Source organism: Copadichromis virginalis, linkage group LG1 (genome assembly GCF_057382275.1).
Source record: "Copadichromis virginalis isolate Kocher_CV1m ecotype Utaka linkage group LG1, C_Virginalis_male_GT1.1, whole genome shotgun sequence".
Taxonomy (NCBI): Eukaryota; Metazoa; Chordata; class Actinopteri; order Cichliformes; family Cichlidae; genus Copadichromis; species Copadichromis virginalis.
This window is the reverse complement of record NC_140618.1, coordinates 16,179,392-16,198,295: the sequence shown is the minus strand read 5'-3', so window position 1 is coordinate 16,198,295 and position 18,904 is coordinate 16,179,392. Positions and strand designations below refer to the sequence as shown.

Sequence of the window (18,904 nt, the reverse complement as noted above, 5' to 3'; positions counted from 1 at the left end):
CATGCTAAGAGGTTTTTAAAAACAATTGTGTAGATGTTTTGTGGCTGCAGTGGGAATGAACAAAGTCTGATTAGTTAAAGCTAAAGATTCCAGGTTTGCTGTTGGGTGATATTCACGTGAAAATACGTGAATAAATGGCTTAATGGCTAAAGTGTGGCGTGAATTTATCTTGATACATCCTCATCTGTCTCATGAGAGGGTTTTTGATCTGCAGTTGTGCTGAGGAGAACTCCCAAAATCCCACGCAGCTTCACTTCTGAGAGACAAATTACACACTGTGAGATGCTGGCATTTTATTTGCTCAGGAAGGCACCTTCTCACTGAGGGCATGCAGTCTCACAATCACAGTGGGAGCTGAAGATCAGAGTTGGATACCAACTAATCTGTAATTTTATCATGTTTGTTCCTGAATTTGTTTTTTTAGTTTTGGATTTGTGTGTGTGTGTGTGTGTGTCATTAAAGCTCTCAGACACACAGGCCTAAAGATCTGTCGGCGACACCTTCCTCAACCCTCAGCCCCAAGCAACTGCTAAACAACTGAACTTCTGATTTTCATCTGCAAAGTGGTTGGCATTAAGGAATGCACATTTTTCTCTAGTGCTCGGTGGCTGCCAGTGTCTGTGTGTCTGGGTCTTAAAGTAATAGCTCTTGCATGCAGAGTGACATTTAAAATGCACCTCTTCACCCTATATTGTGATTAAGCCTTAGCCATGGCATGTGCAGGCAATTTTCTCCACCTCTAAGTAGCAAAGGCTCCCTGTAATCTGTACACCTACACTGTCCAGTAATTATAAGGACAAAGAGAACAAAGAGAAAGTCTCGAGCTAAACACACAACAGTTTGACGAACTGTCTGAACTAATGAAACTGATCTCATCCGACATTCTCTAAAATTTAATTTTATTTAAAGGTTTCTTTGTTGGGTCAAACTTTTTGTTAGATGTTTAGATCTATCTTTCGTTCGTTAGTTCGTTCTTTCTTTCTTTGACTAGCAGCATTTTTATGTGGAATAAAAATGGTCTTGACAAACTGTTTGGCAGAGAGAAAATAGCAAAACGATCCCTACCTGCCAGAGATGACTCACATAAGTGGCAACGGATGCTGTAGAGCAGAGCATATATGCCCTTAATGCAGACTTATCTTTGCGAACAAACATGGATATAATGATTTAGAGGTTTATTTTTAATTCCACTTAATTTTAGTTTTAATACAACAAGATGCAGGCTGCAGGTGACTCTGTTCTGAAGATAAAACCGTTAGATTAGATAAAAGCTTTTATTCTCCTGGCTGTCCCCACACTGTACAGCTTTCTGTTAATTTTCATTTGAAACATTTTACTTCTCTTTCAGAATAATGAAGTGCCCAACACTATGTGTGGGTACAAGGCCCTAGATGACAAGGTAAGACCACCAAGTCATAAAACACTTTATTATGTGCTGAAATATCCATTGTGACTATTGTGTGCTTTATATCCACAGAAGGTTCATTTAAACTGGGAATTGCAGACAGAAAACTGGCAGTTGCTGTCCTTTTTATCTCATTGACAGCTGAATGTTTCTTAGCAATAACTCTGGGTGTGCTGTGTCGCTCTCACACAACTGAGGACAAGTGTCAGATAATTAAGTAATGGACTGGTCTTATTATAAGCAAGGAACAGAAAGTTAAACAGTTGGAAGAAAGGAAAGGGAGCTGCCTTTGACTTTTTGTAGTTTTGAAATTGGACTAACCACCAGTGTTCTGTGTCCCACAGCATCAACCACTGCCTGACATCTATACCAGAGGCTGCACCGGTGCATTCATTTACTGGCTGCTGGACAATTATAAGATTATGATCATACTTCTGTTTTTGATCCTAGTGCCTCAGGTATACACACACACACATACACACACACACACATACACACACATTTGTACAGTGAGATAGTGATACAGATGCTTTACCTTTCTACTCATTTTTTACAAGTTAGCTTTTCCCATTATCTGTGGCCTTTTCTTCTCCTAATATGTTTGTATAGGAGTGTTCATGCAGAAATGAATGAAAGACCATGTGCTTGACTCTGTTTGCATGTGCAAATATTTACACTCATTTTTAATGTGTTTTATCCCAACTGTGACTCACTTTGTAACTGTGTGTTTTTAAAAAGTTCGAAACAAATACAGTTATTATTGCGGTGACGGGAAAGCTGTCGATGGTGGGTACAAACAACAGCAATTAACTTCTTCAAAAGGGTGTCTGAATAAAAGTGCGGCGCTCTGGAGGGGAGGGGCACAGAGTAGAGGCATACATCTTTCAATTGTTGCCCATGGGACAGAAAATGGATTTAAAAAGATGCGCTGAAAAAGCCTTTTAGAAGCACAATTTAACATAAAACATTAGCTGCAAAAAACAGGCTGGTTTAGTAAGATTTACCTGAGACAAGGATGACTAAGTTATATTTTAATGTGTAGCGCTATATATGAGGAGTTATTTATGTCACTTTGTAGCTAAATGAGTTTTATTTTCATTATTGGTATTTATTCCCACCATGGATGTTTATGGAACAATTACCATTTAATTTTACTTTACCTTTTTAACAATTAAATGTTTAAACTCAATACAAAAGTATAGACAGATGTACAGATGGGCAAATAGATAAATAATGTAATAAAAGTCTCAACAGAAAGCCTGTTTAAACAAAACAAATGTAGACTAAAAAGACTGTCTCATTGGCCTTTATTCATGTACGAGGAACAACTAAAAAATTCTGAGCTTGTAAATGGAGATAGTCAGCAGCAGTGTCTTTTGTAACAAGATGAGATAAATAATATGGAGCATGGCCACTTAGCACTCTGTGTGTAAATACAAGAATTTTAAACAAATGCTAAAATCTCTTGGGAGCTAATTTATTGAGTATAAGGTGGGAGTGTTGTGAGCTTGATTTCTAGAACGTGTTGTTAAATATCAACACGTTAATAGTCTGGATGCAGTATTTTGTACAGCTTGGAGAGATTATCTGTCAAAACCGGTAAACAGGGTATTACAATAATCTAAGCACAAATGCGGGAATTGTTGTTTTTTTGTGGGGGGTTTTTTTGTTTTTGTTTTTTTTTTTTGGGTTCAGCTGCGCAGACCAGAGAAGAATTTAATATTGTACCGAGATTTCAAACACTGAACTTTACATTTGAAACAAAAGAAGCAAGAGCCGGACTGATTTTAGGATATAGTTCAGGTGCTATAATTATTGCTTCAGTAAAGTTGGCATTTAATACAAGGCAACTGCTAGAGAGCTAAACCCAGTTAAACAGTGGGTCCAGCTGGTGAAGCTTAAAAGACATATATGGTTGAATGTCATCACCATAGAAATGATAAGAAATGTCATTAAAATACTAAATGATGCCAGCTGAAGCATGTAGAAAGAAAATAATACTGGACCCAGGACTGAACCTTGTGGAACCACACAGGTTAGGGAGATAATGTTAGAGGTGGCCAAACAGAGAGATTTCATGCAAGGTTGTACAGTTTTTCAGTTGACCTTTTTGTGATAGGTGTGGCTGCAGTGTCATTTGTACTTCAGATTTTGAGAACGCAAACTTGTATTTGCTTCTGTATTTACCAAAACAGCTTGCAGAGACTTATAGAGTGTACCTTTTAGAGCTCAGTGAAATAATAATAATAATGGATTGGATTTATATAGCGCTTTTCAAGGCACCCAAAGCGCTTTACAATGCCACTATTCATTCACACACTGGTGGAGGCAGCTACAGTTGTAGCCACAGCTGCCCTGGGGCAGACTGACAGAAGCGAGGCTGCCATATCGCGCCATCGGCCCCTCTGGCCAACACCAGTAGGCAAGTAGGGTAAAGTGTCTTGCCCAAGGACACAACAACCAGGACAGAGAGCCCAGGGATCGAACCGGCAACCTTCTGGTTACAGATGCGATTCCCAACCCCCTGAGCCACGGTCGCCCCGAATAAATCATCCAAAACCCAGATTAGCAAATGGAATAAAATGGAAATTGCTTCACCCCTTAGGCACATCTGACAGCTCCACAGCCTTAGGAGAGATAAAATCAGCTGTGCAGTTACTTGCTGGTCCAATTTATTTAGATTTGCTTGGACCAAACAGGCCATAATAAAAACACAAAAATTAACTTTTATTTTAAAATATTCTGTCTGAACTTAAAATGGACCAAAGATTTTCTTTTTAAATCAGACTTTTGTTCTTTTCCAGCATTAAAAGAACAAATGCACACTATTCATTCACTCTGCACACCTTATACTCCTTCATCCTTCCCTTTTCTTGAACCAGATTCATTTGGTAGTGTGGATGTAACAGCACAGATGCTGTTTTTCATTACTTTGCCATTTCTACCCTCATAAATCCCATTTTCAATCATACATTTAATAATCCACACACTCTGGCAGCTATGAATATATGAATGTAGGCTGTGCTGGACTTTAATAAGCATGTTGAACTTCACTGAGCTGTGCAGAAGGTGTCAGTCGTCTGGTTCATTACACAGGTGCTTCTCTTTTGCTCTTTGTCACACATCCTGATTTCTCAGGTGATGCCCAACATTTAATCTGGTGTCCCACTCTGTCAGATATTTGAGGTTACTTACGAATGTTTAGTTCCAAGTGGAAAATTTCATCTAACTCAACAGAAATCTCTATATAGCAGGACAAGTCATTTTCATCTCAGCTTCCAGTTTAGATTCCAATTGTGTGTATTTCTGGACGTGTGGTTAGTGTAGGTCTAATTAATAAAAAATAATAAAATAAATATTAAGCAAGTTTTATTCAAGACATATTAAAATGGGAAAAAAAATACACAGTGTATTTTTTGGCTGTGAACAATCCAAAAATGTGTATGTGATTAAAAGTACCTTTGTTCCTCTCATTTCTATGATTCACTGAGATTATTCTGACAAATTTCACAATCATGAAAAAGCAAATGGAACGAATACCAGCTCTAAATATAAATAAATAGATTAAAGTATTGCTGATATGTGTGCTTTTGTTATCTGAGATGTGAGCTTAATTTCTGGGATGCGTTTGCAGAGTAAGTAGAAAAGATTTTTTTGGTGAAGGCTGTGCAGATACTTGTCAGCTATTCCTCAAAACTGCATTAGGCACAAACTTAAACGAGTCAAAAAGAAAAGTCAGAAATGAAAATTAGAAAGCCCTTCCTCTTCTTCTTGCGTAATCTTTTTCTAAGTCATTACCATAAGACAAGCACAGATATTATACATAAAAGCCTTTTAGAGGGTTTATCTCTTGCATGGACTTTCTTGGCATTCACAGACCTGTATTTAATAATTAGCTGATTTCTTTCAGGCCTGAAAAACAAAAAACAAAGCTGGGAGGAGGTACAGGTGTCTAGTTTGCTAGTTCTCGTTTGGGAAACAGAAGCAGAGAGATTTCGCACTCAATTTCGTTGTGTGGACAGATGTGGCAGTAGTAGTCGCGTGCCCTTATTGCAGACTGTATCTCTGTATCTCTGCAAAGACAAACTCAGAAGCATACAAAGCAGCCTGATGTTGCTTCAGGTGATCTTTCAAAGGATGTCCAGTTTATCTAAACACACATTTCCTTTGTTCCTTCCGCCTCACATCTCTTCTTTTAATCTCTTTCTCATATCTTACATTAGGGAGGCTTAGATACAAGGTAAAGACACAAATGAGACTGATGAGAAGCAGCCACAGTCACCTTTCTTCCACCATGCTTATTAAGATTCTCTCTCTCTCATTCCCTCTGTCTAGTTCTTCGGTGTGCTAGTCACCCGGATATATATCACTCGTGTTGAAGACATAAGTGATCAGTATGCTGAACCCACCGAAGATGCACGACGTCAGAAAGGTCGCTTGGACAAATGGTTCAAATGTATGCCAGAATGGGACTGACAGAAAACTGCAAGTAGCGAAGAGATCTGATATTCAATTGTGCTTTTTTTTTTCTTTTTCTTTTTTTCAGCGTCCACTGTTTTACTTACTTTTAACAACTTTGTTGAAATACAGTGTACTAATGGTGGAAAATACTCGTTTAGATATGAGCTTTTAACTGCAATGTGCCTAACATGGTCTCAGGGATAAAGACAAAATACAAAACAACCACTTTTGTTTCTTTCTTTTATGTGAAATGAGTCTTTTCCAGTGCAACACACAATCACAGTTTGTGGCGTTGCCTTAATTTTGATACTTTTCTGCCCCTGTTTCTTCTGTTGATTAAACCATTGCTTGACCTTTCTAAATAATCAATGCTGAATTGGTATTGAAGTGCTGGTATGCATAAAAATGGTCTAAAATGACTTTTTTTGTTTGTTGCTTAAAAACAGCTGGTCAGTTTACCTTATTTGTATCTCCTGATGTGTCCAGGACAAGTGTTACCTATGATGCTCAGATGTATTACAGATATTTTATTAAAGCAAAAAAAACCTTTATTATGAAATACAATTTTGTCAGTGGGAACAGAAAAAAAATATGAATCTTAGTAAAGTGGCAATGCCATAATCTCAGGGTGCCTATAAGCAGCAACCTTGTCTTTTAGAATATTGCCACTGCATGCCAGTTTGAATACTGCTGTTAGTAGACTTGCATGTAGTATGTATCCTACTCCTTATTTGTGTAGTGGTTGACAATCAGCACAGTACAACTGTCTTTAGTCAAACAATTATGCAGTGGAAATGACGATTTGTGATTGACATGTTAGTCATGATTGCATGTTTTCAAGCTGCCTTTTCACAGAATAGTGAAGTTATAAAAGCAGCACTTTAGATCTGCCGTGGCCAAAGCTGCGGACGTGGCACAAATTTTGTTTCCTGTAATTTGCCGCTTGACTTTTTTTATTTAGCTTTTTTTTTTACATGTTTCTGTGATCTAATGAAGAACAATTTGGGGCGTTTCATAATTTTCAAAGACTTTTATTGGCAAATAAATCAGATTTATGTAAACAGTGCCTGTTTGCAGTGTTGACCCTTCGTCGTAACAGCTCCCTCTGGCATGCTGAATATCAGTTTCTGAGTTCATGAGTATGCTTCTGATCACTCTGCGAAACAGTATACAATCACTGTGAACTGCCAAAATTGAAGCAGTAAATTGTATGAAGAAAAAAAATTGCGCCACTGCCAACAACAAAAAACCACATGATGCCTAACAACAGGTTCAAAGGGAACAATACAGAGATATTTCCCACTGACTATTGTTGTGTGGAAAGATGTAACAGGAGTAGTAGTGTGGCCTTGTTATTTAGACAGAGCATCATTACAGCAGAGCTATAAGTGTAACTCACTCGGTAATGAGTGTGGGTGTAGAAGTATACAACGTGAGGTATAGCGACGTTTATTTACCACTAATTACCAGCAGTAAATCAGTCACAGAGTTCTTCCTGAACATGGTGAAATGCTTGGAAGTATAGTCGCAAAATGTCTGTACAACACTACCATGAGTTCCCAGAACCTCAAACTTCACAAGCTATGGAAAGCTGACTGGTAACCACACTCCCCCCCCCCCCATATATTGCTAATATGCTAACCACATAATAATAATAATGGATTGGATTCATATAGCGCTTTTCAAGGCACCCAAAGTGCTTTACAATGCCACTATTCATTCACACACTGGTGGAGGCAAGCTACGGTTGTAGCCACAGCTGCCCTGGGGCAGACTGACAGAAGCGAGGCTGCCATATCGCGCCATCGGCCCCTCTGGCCAACACCAGTAGGCGGTAGGGTAAAGTGTCTTGCCCAAGGACACAACGACCAGGACAGAGAGCCCGGGGATCGAACCGGCGACCTTCCGGTTACATAGTGCACATTGGATTCAAACTCATACCTTCGGTGACTACCTCCCTACTACTTGTCAAAGTGACGTCACCGAACATAATGCAACACCATTGGTTATTTCTCAAGTTAGCACGACGGTTCAGTGGTTTGCACTATTGCCTCACAACAAGAGGGTCCTGGGTTTTCCACAGGACCTCTAGTTTCTACACTGGGACACTCTCTTGCAACATAAAGCTCAAAACCTAAAGTGTTTCACATAGTTAAAGTAAAATAAAGGTTAAAAAAACAGATTGGTCTAAATGAATTAACATTGTAGAGAAGCAGATATTGCTTTACAATATATTACAGCTTATCGTCATTGTGGTTTTACTATTGACGTTTATATATGCACTTGTTATGACCTAACTGAACAATGTGAATTTATTGTACTGTTGAACTTCTTGCGTCTGACGTAACATCAAACCAGAGACCGAAGTTGGGTTTATTTTTTTGTTTGGTTTTTTTTGGGGGGGGGGGTTTTGTTTGTTTTTCTTCCTTTGTCAGATGTACACATTATTATCTTTAATTTGTATCTATTCCTGTAATATATTATACTGCAGCTACATCATGGCTAAAGCACATTTGCAATCGTTTCAGGTTCCACTCAGTTCTTGCCTTTAATTATTCGACCAAGGTTTACAGAATATTGCAGTGGTCCAGAAAAATTTTTGTTTATTTATTTTTTTTGTTGCAAATTACATATTTTATTAATTAGGTGTTGGTTGAGCTTGCGCATTTGTAACTACTGGCTGGTGTATGTACTCTGTTGTATGGGGGTTTTATTATGTGTTACAGTTATTTTATACTCTTTACTGTGAGGATGCGTTTAGAGAGAATCAGTTTCAATATAAAGCGACAACAGCTTCTAGCATTAAGGAAATTATTTTTTTATGATTTGATGCATTTAAAAATGAAAACTATTTTTAGTTACATGGATTTAATTACATGAATGTCACTCAATGTGCTTCGTTTGTCTGCTTCATTAAACTAACGGTGCTAAGGGAACTATTTTGGCTAATTAGTTTGTCACAACTACATTTTTTGGAAATTTGATTGAAACTGTAATGTAAGTTAAATAAAAATATATTGACCCAGTTCACCGTCCATGTGATATAACAATATATATGGGTAGTTCTGTTATTTTCATATTCATTATTTGTCACTGGTTGTATAAATATGTACAAAGGTGGTCTCAGCTCCAAAGTTTATACAGTGTTGGAAAGACTGCACAACATAATTTGAAAGTATGTTTTTGAAATGCTTTGTTGGGTTTAGGTTGGAAAATAAAATGATTAAAATATTTTAAGAGTCCTGTTGTTTGTCTTTTAGTGGACTGTATTTAAGGAACAAACCACAAAAGCAACTCAATCACCAAACATCTCCCCAAGTCTACACCCTTTCCTAAAAATTGTCACCTCTGGCTTAAACATTAAAACCGCTTTAAAATTATAGTACTCAATAGGTCGTCCTGTGAAGGTATTTCGGGTGATGCTGTATAAATGATTGTTGATATCATACTGTGTATTTTCTAGGCCAGGCTTCATCCTGAGTTTACAGCTGTGTGTAAATTTTTCATGTTGAAGTATGTGAGCATCTACAGACAAAGACGGAACAGATGAAAAATGTAAAAGTTCCTGAATTATTTCCATAAAAGTCTCCAAACAGAGCCAGTTCTTGTAATAATTCAAGCTGTCACATTCAGCTCCACTGTTACAAACCGTCACTAATGCTTACATGTAAAATGCCCAAGAATGGTCCGTATAACAGGACATTCATACCAAAACATACGAGACAACATAAGAATATTTTATTAGATTCGCATTGGAGAAAGAAACCTACTCGTTGAATTGTTTGTTTGGTTTAAACATAATATCAAAATAAGTAAACACATTTATCAAAGACTCAGGCTGAGTGACAAAAATCTTTGTTGTGTTAAAAACAATATGTTGCAATAGTAACATTTTACAGTATATTTAGGCTAAAACAGTGACCAAAATTTGTGGCACTGAAAACCTCTAAAATTGAAAGATTAGTTTAGAGTCAGTTTATTTCTAATTTTACTTTTTACATTACCAAACAGTGCTATACTAGAAGCTTCTCAAACACAAGCACCATGTGTACATGACGTCTCTTCTGTTTTACACATTAGAAGAGTTTATGTGAAAAGAGCAGGAATGTCCACAGAGGCTTGGTGTTTATCTGTTGTACGATCTTTCTTCCTCCTGCTCCTGCTGCTCCACAGACTTCCTGCTGAATCGAACCCATTAATATTTTACTTCGACCACCACTCAGGACCAGAAAGTTATTTTGTTTTATCACAGAAAGAAGACACTTTGGGGAATGATCTGAAAGCAATGGCCATGTTCCACTCACCAAAACGATATAAATAATCATAGCAATACACTCAGACTCTGGCTCAATTTTAAAGCAAGTACTGTAAGCTGTCCATGACACAAAATTAAAAGATGATCACAGCTATTCATCTCCTTGAGAGCAGTCATGTGGTTACCCCCAGACCACTATGAAATTGAGCTGTTATAGAAATACAACCTTAGGCAGAAATTTAGGGACAAAGGATACTAGATCCTCTTTTTCAGGGAAAAATAAAGTTAACCTTTTCAAGACAGCATTGTAAATATACCTATAATATCTCATAATATAATATACACTCACACCAATTCATCTTGTGGTAATTATATTTGTAAAACAATACATTTTCAATTAATTCATTTTGTTAGCTGCACCATAACACAGTTTATGATCTTGTATTTCAGTGCAGCAGTCGTATTATGTTGTCTTCTAATGCATGACTGTCGAGAAATGGCCAAAAAAAAAGAAAATTGCTCCAATAAATTTCTTTAATCTTTTCTAAACTTTTACTTGAACTTCAAAGAAAAAAAACTGAAGTGAAGGAAAGACATTAAGAAGAATTCATAATGATTACTGGTGCGCTCAGAGAGTCTGACTGCACTTAACACTGGCCTCCTTAATATTGTTCTTGAATTAGGTCTCAAACGGCAATGTCCCGAAAATGTGGTAAGCTCATCTTAATTGCTTCAGTTCAGTAAAAGAGAACAACTGGTGAACAATATTACTTCAGCTGCAAGATTAAATTCCAGAGGGAATAAATTGCCTATAAAAGGAAATAAAATGCTTGTCACATTGAAATTAGTTGCGTATCCTTGGCCACTCATGCTTTCTCTTCATAGACAGATGAGCAAGTGTAACTAATGCCTTTATTAAGGCTTTCTGTGACAGAAGAAAAATTAATTATGATCATCCTAAGGCAGCAGCACCTAAATTGAGGATATAATTAATGCAAACTGAATTATGGTAAACCTTAAATTGACTCTGATCAGTTTTATGTAGCTCATAATCCTTCTTTAGATTAGCTACGCAAGAAGCAGTTTTTATAACAGTAGCAAAATGTTCAAATTTCACCTGTGGGTTTAACAGCCTGCCGCTAAAGGTTCAAAATATATCAGCAGGATATGGCAGAAAATATCTCTTATCTGACTGACTGTTTTCGTGAACGAGTGTTACTTTGAACTCTGGGACGGCGTTATCGGCTTTCCTTTTATAAAGGATGGTCCGGTGTATAATAAAGGAAGCACTGAAGCACCTTTCCTAGGGATTTAAAGAATTCAAACAGCTCTTGTTATGACTGCCACACAGATACTCCACAGAATCCCTTCACTCTGTTAGGAACCTTGCTAAAACCATAGGACTACAGCCTGTGTTTATCCAGACAGGGGGCCTGTCCACAACTACAACCATTGTTGTATTTGCTTAAGATAGAATTTCACAATTTCCCAAGCACCCACTGCCTGAGAGTGGTTACTTGATATAGTGAGATAGTTGAGATAGTCACATATTTCTTCCGGCAAGCTTCCAGCCGAGTAGTTTGTCCTTGACAATTACTCATGAACCATCTTGCCTCATCTGCAGGCAAATTTAGGAGGGCAAACCTCTCTTGGTGTGGGAGTCATCTTGTGAGCTTATGGTTTTACATCATGAGAGAAAAAGTATGTGTATCTCCCTCTCAGTCTGGCTTTCTGTCTCCCCCTTGACTTTCACCTCTCCTCTTCAGCTGTTTACACCAAAACAAGCAGACAGCTGTACAGACAGCAGAGTGATTGGTCTGTCAGGCACACGGCATGTCTTATATGACCATAAGTGAAAGGGTTACAGAAGCAAACAGTATATGCTTTAAATCAGACTCTTCGCTGGTTTTAAAGTTTGTTTATAGTTCCTCTGAGGATGTAGGCTGTCTGCATGTCTGCTGCTTCTGTCTCTTTGTGGAATCCAAATCTCAGCGATGTTCAGGACTCAGTGGGGGTCACACCATCTGTTGCAGCATTCAGTCACGTTAGTTGTCGCTGAAGATGGTTCTTTACAACAATGACATTTGCTTACGAGCAACAGATAATTACTGGCACTGGGGTGAATTCAACCTGAAAAGTGTTTGTTTGTCAGGGCAGTTTACCGTTAACACTTCAGATATTTTATGTGCACCCTCCTGAGAGGTTTATACTCTTTTATTTTTTTATTTCATTTTAGAGTCATTTTAAGAACAAAAATTTCTGTATATTTGAAAAAAGCAAATATGCATAAAAATAAAACGAACTATACTCATAAACCGCCTGATGACATTGCAGAACAAGTTTCAGCCAGCAGCTGTCAGTTGACCTTTTACCTGTTATCAGACAGAAAATATATATAAGATATGTAGAGTCATGTGACAAAGAAGTACCCTCAGATAACCTTCACCAAATGTAATTTTACTATGTGTCATTATTTATTAAACAAAAATTAAACCAAAATGCAGACGCAGTGCACGCCAGCTTTCTCTTCACCCTGACATGAAGAAGACGATGGATGGATGGTTTTGTCAGACATGAAGCTGTGTACCAAACCTCTCAACTTTGGCGTTTTCTGTCCGAGGGACATTTTCCCCGAAGTCTTGTGGTTTGTTCAGAATGTTTTTGTTCACAAACTTTGCAAACCTGCTGCTATGTTATTTTTATAGAGAAGAGACTCTCTTGGCAACTTTTCCAAACAAGCCATACTCTGTTTTTTAATGGTACTGTCATGAACTTTAACATTTGACACTCTAAATGAAGCCTGTATGTCTGAGATGTAGCTCTCGGGTGTTCTGCATTTTCTCTCTGCATTACTCATTCTGACCTCGGGGTGAATTTCCTGGCAATATTGAATGTTTTCCATTTGTGAATATTCCTTCTGATTGTAGAATGATGGACTTTGATTAGCAGCACCTGGTTGCTATTTACCCTCTTAATTTCTGTGAAAGCAATAGGAGTATACTGCTTCTGCATTAAATACATATAATGAAACACTGTAACAAATTATGGTGACAAAATACTTTCAGAGTCAGTGGAAGCACATCACATTCGACATGGTAAAAATCCCATTGCTGAGTAATCTATATTCAATGTAAGATCAAGATAACCGTGTGTTGGCTAGTCTCTTATGTTTTAAAAGTTCAATTAGCGATTATTTTTAATTAACATTAAAAAAAATTCTAATTTATTTAGCTAAAAAGAAACCATAGCATTTCTTTCTAAAGCAAAGACAGGGAGATACACATATAAGAGTGCAATCAATAGTGTGTGATTTATCATTGAGATCTATAGCTCTAAAATTACTTTGTTACTTATAAAGAAAGAGAAATCATTGTGCAGTCAGTTTATTGGCAGACTCATAAAGATCGCAGAGATGCTGTATATTCACTCTTCCATTGCAATTATTTATACACAGGTGCTTTCTCCCACACACTGACACTATGTCCCAGTATGCAGCAATGTGTGGGAGTGAGCTGGCCTATTAGTGTTGTAGATAGCCCTGTGTCTGGACTGATGCTGACATTTAGCCCTGACCCATGTAAGAAAGTAATCTAATTATTTTGTGGGAGCAGTGAACATTTTTTCTCTTTGCATACTTAAACAGTTAAACTGTAGCTTGCCAATGATACACATTGTTCCTGTTTATATCGTTAGTTAGCTCAACTTGTTTGTGTCGACATACCACATCAGAGACACGTCTAATGGGCTGTGGCCACGGATGTATACTTGACATGCGTATACTTCTCTCTCTGTGACTATTACAACAAATTAGCTAATTACTCTTCAGAGCAGACATGATTTGTCTGATCTGAAGCTGGCATTTAGCACTGACAACGACACTCAATAAACTAACAACAGAAATAGATGAAAAGCAGCAACCACTACAGGATCCCCTGAGAGTACTGCAACAGATGTAATGAAAGATGCATTCATCTAAATAACTTTAAATAAATTATATTATAAGTGCTATTTCAAACTTGTCAGAGGAATAAACAACTGCTTTTACTTATGAGGGTACATTTGCAGTCAGCACTTCTTCTATGCATAATTAAAATGGTCTATCAGTAAAGGAAACTGAATGTGTGTATAGGCAGAAGGGGATTTTGGTAGTGTCCCACATTAGCAGATCGGGTCCAGATCGGGTCATAAACCAGTGTACTTCTGTCGAGAGGCATTTCATTCTTCCCTATATTATCATTAGTCGTACAGCTGGAGCATCTCTATACATAAAAGTTTAAAACGTTGTAAATAAAAACAATATTCAGAATGCAGACATTGAAATGTTACTTCCTTTAAATCCTACGTGCTTATGTTTGTCATAAATTTTAGGTAAAGAGTCCTAAACACAGACTTACAGAGAGGCAGATGTAGACATTTGTGATACAAAGAAAGCCCACAATACTTCATGAACAGACAGAAAATACAGAGAGACAATGGGAGATACAGAGACTAAGGGTTACAAAAGGACCTCCTAGCTACTAATCCTACCCATATTATTAATATATAATATTAATTTGTAAATTGGACAAATTAACACCAAAAAAGCAAATTTTTTGCCTGCTGTGGTTGTGATAGTTACTACTAGGAGACAGTCACTGTCAGTGTTTTCATTACTTTGTAAGTTATTTAGTAGTGCCATAATCAAATCATTAATTACAATACTTTTTTAGCCTCTGCCCCACACGTTCATTTGTGCCCACACTAAAAGTTGATCGGGCATCAACACACAGAAGCTCCTACTGTGGCAGCTCTGCAAATTTTCTACTGATTTTGTTTTAGTAACTGCTGAGTATAACAATTAGTTTCAGCAGAAATGTCAAATACACAGTGTCCAATCAAAGGCACAACACAACAAGAACTGGATTGGCCCCCAAACCCCCCAGATCCCTGTCCAATCAAACATCTGTGGCATGTACCAAAACAACCATGGAGGCCTCAAACACCCCACAGGACCCTGAAGATCTGCTGCCAGTTGGAATGCCAGAGACTACAGGAGGCCCTCAGTTGTACTGCATCCACGCCCTGATTGGTCCAAGCTGTTTTGGCAGCACAAGGTGACCCTACACAACATTAGGCACTGGGTTTTAATGTTGTGACTGATCTCTGTAACATCATATTCACTGTGCATTTGATTTGTCAAATAAAAGACAAGTTTTCAAGAACATATAACATTTTCTGTTCAAGTGTTTTGGTTGAGGTTACTTTATGTGCAGTATAAGGATGTGATAGAGAGCAGCTTGAATTAGACACCATACGTAACAAACAAGACAATCATCAACATATCAGTATCAAGCAATATAATAAACAGCCTTTAATGCCTATACAGAGATTATAGAGCCTGTCTTGTAAAAGCAAATATGTTTGGCACAGCAGTGCATTCAGACCATAATTCTGACTGCAAAAGCTGCCTAACAAAACAGGCTAGTTTCTTCAAAAATAAAACTAAGGTGAAAAAAGAAGCCTTTTTGAATGGCCATATATGGAGCAGGTGGAAAAGTAGTGTTTATATATTGTGCTTCCTTTACACCACCTGAAATCTTTCAGAGTCAGCTTGGGGGGGTTGAAGGGGAAATGAAAAAGTTTAATTTGTCACTCAGTTTCTTTTTGACGTTTTTTCCTTTGTTTCATGATTCTCTGCTAGTTTTACTTTTGAATGTTTGATCTAAAGGTTTTCTTGGAGTCTTTTGTGTTCTGGTTTCATACTTTCTTGTAAGCATTCGTTGGTTTAAGTCTGGTTTATGAATCCCTGGTTTTTCCAGTATAATCTCTTTGTTTGTTTATCTTTCTGCCTCCCCCGTCATTTCCTCTTCAGTCATGTCCTGTTCATATGTCTCACTCCTGATATGAGTATTTGTTACATCCTTTTTTATTTTGATAGTTCCTTGTCCTGTGCGTGTTCTGTTCAGTTTTGCATCCCTGGCTCTTTAGTCTGATAAGTTTCACCTGTTGCCTGTTCTTTCGTCAACCTGTGTGTATATATCGTCTTAGTCTCTCTTTATCTTTCGTCATGTTCCTCATCAAGCTGTGTATCTCATGTTTGTTCCACGGTCTCTTGTTAGAGCCTCGTAAGTTCCTAGTTTCTGCCTGGCCTGAGTTGTTCTGTATTATGTATTTTCTCTGACTTAGTTCAGCAACAAAGCCGCTTTTGAGTTTTATCGTGTGAGTTTGAGTCCTGTATCTGGGTCCTATCTTCCTGCCACAGAGTGCGCACAGATTCAGGTCGAAATCTGGCTAACATGTATTAATCTTTTTTTGACACAAAAAACATTACTTTAAACTAATTTTATTTATTAAAATCAATAACATATTGAATAGAGTTTTATATAATATTGCACAAACATACAACATTATCGACGATCGCTGAGCGTGACCTGCTACAGCTCCCCAAAAGCTCCCCTCCCTTTTAAAGACGCCACTTATTTCTGCCGCTCTGTGCTTGCAAGACAGTAATCGAATATATGATAATCTAATGAAGTAAATACGTCATGCACCTGCTCCAAGCAGGCACGGGCCGGGTAGAGTTGGATCACTTTTTTCCCTTAATAAATAAAATCGTAAAAGTATGGCCACAAGGTCTCCTAATCAAATCTCCATTATTATATGGTCCAAAATGAAACAAATTTTGCTAAAACTCTACACACTTGGTTTGGAGATGGTTTTAAAGTCAGGTTTTTTAAAATATGGTAAATAGACTGGTACTTTAATGGTACTTTTCTACACTGTTTAAACACTCAAAGCACTGACACAATACATTACAAATATCTCTAATATATAAATATATTACACAAATTTGAATATAGATACAGCTGAAATTGAGATGCCCTGCTTATCATCCTGACTTTTTTCCATTTTTTATTCATCCATATCCATCTGTGACTGTGATGATTTCACACTTGACTTGGCAAACAAATAGATTATGATGTCCTATCACTTTCTTGCAGCACGTCTTATAATGTTGTCCTCAAATTGAACCTGGACTTAGTTTTGCACGCAAATAAGTAATTCCTGATACAATCTTTAACTCATTCTTTCCTTTTTTACAGGGAGTCAGTCTATGTGTGTTCTTTCCTTTTTATACTCACAGCTGCAATTAGTTTTAATTTTGGAAAATAAACCTTTGTTCGGCAAATCACAGCTTCACGGCTCATTTTCTTCATTGCTTTCTGACTGGATGCGAATGATGATGGCAAACTTTTCTTTCGGAACCTTCTAATTAACAGTTATTCAATTTGTGCACTGGAGTTCTACCTGTGAAAATCCAGACTTTAAAACACCAAAGCTATATCTGCTGCGAATGAGCCATGAGTGACTGTGCACATGAAAAACCTTAATGATTAATATGCAGAACATGATTGAAAGATCAATTCAGTCAGGGGATTCAGGTGCCTTGTCTAATGAGTCTGCTGAAGAGCAATTATATCTCTGTCTTTGCCTCTGTCTCTTTTTCCTTCTTTAATTCTTTAAGTTTGGCTCTGACCTTTATAAATAAACACTACAGACGAATCGGTGGGGTGAGTGGGTCAGATTGTGTGTATATGCAATAAAAATATTTTTGTGACTGTGGTCATTGTCCATCACAGAGATATAACTCCTCTGAACATATCAAAGAAGTTGCAGGTCGCACAGTTGTTGCTGTGCAGAAATGTCATGTCAAGACACAACATATATAATCTAGGGGAAAAAAACGTTACAAATTTGTACCCTGTAGTTGATATTCTTTTTGAGCTCGTAAGTTAAACTGAAAACCTGCAGAAAATCAAGTAATAGTGATTGCTGTGACTTTAAAAAGGGATGAAAGTCTTTCTATTAAGTCAGGCTAACTACCAGGTTACCACAGTAATTTGCTTTAGCTGCCATGAGTGCTGCCATCGAGTTACCTGCAACTAAAACTTGTCAAATAATTTATTATATAGAATTTACCTTGAACTAGTTTTCGTATATGGTAATGTGACAACCTAATATTTTAAAAAATAATCACAGTTTCTTACTAAACACTACAACTGTGTCGCACTTTTAGAGACAATACTGTAAAGAAGTCTTGAGCCATTTTTCAGTTCTTTATATTTCTTGTATGTTTAATAAAGTGGTCTTGAGCTATAGTTCTCCAGGCTTTCTGAGGTCTTTAAGAGTTTTTTCTTTGGACATTGGCTGCTTTTTCACTCATTTTCTCCACTGTACTTGTACCGGATCATTGTCAGAGGATTTTCTTTTTGTTTAAGCCATTTAACACTGACCTAACTAAAGGGATAAACCAGTGAGTTGCCCATACATAACAGACAATTTGTATGGAGGAAGTCAGGAGAGGGATACAACAGCGACTCTCTAGAGTCATCTGTAAAACACAACGAAAGCTCTGTGAGTCAGTGGTGCTGGAAATCTTGTCAAAACTGATGGAATTATAAGTTGTCCTTCAAAACACCTGGATAACGTTTCCTGAAAACTACAGCTGCTGTATAGAATAATCGAAGAATAATTGAAGGAACTGTGACATGAACTCCTGAACTAAGCTGAAATAAATAAATTAAACAAAGATGTCACACCATCTGTGCCTGGTTCAGGATTGCCTGAAGTAGAAACTGTATTCAGAGATCACTGAATCATGCTTGATGCTCTTATACTACTTTTTGTGAGAGGTGAGTTTCCAGGACGATGAGCTGATGAGATAGAAATTAAAGAAACACTGAAATATGATCTTTGTTTTGTGTGTTATTTCTAAAGAGCCCTTTTGTAAGTGGTTAAGGTTT

The 18,904-nt window shown here is 37.4% G+C and overlaps 1 protein-coding gene across 1 annotated transcript in view; it reads left to right on the top strand.

Annotated features, from left to right (window-relative positions):
• The window catches only part of tspan15 (tetraspanin 15), a 41,925-nt gene extending 32,826 nt beyond the window's left edge, over positions 1 to 9,099 (top strand). The window contains exons 6-8 of the mRNA XM_085452664.1: positions 1,349 to 1,399; positions 1,750 to 1,863; positions 5,741 to 9,099. Of these exons, the coding sequence (XP_085308790.1) occupies positions 1,349 to 1,399; positions 1,750 to 1,863; positions 5,741 to 5,881 (306 nt within the window). The 3' untranslated portion in view covers positions 5,882 to 9,099. The remainder of the gene's footprint in view (positions 1 to 1,348; positions 1,400 to 1,749; positions 1,864 to 5,740) is intronic.
• The last annotated feature ends 9,805 nt before the right edge of the window (positions 9,100 to 18,904 follow it).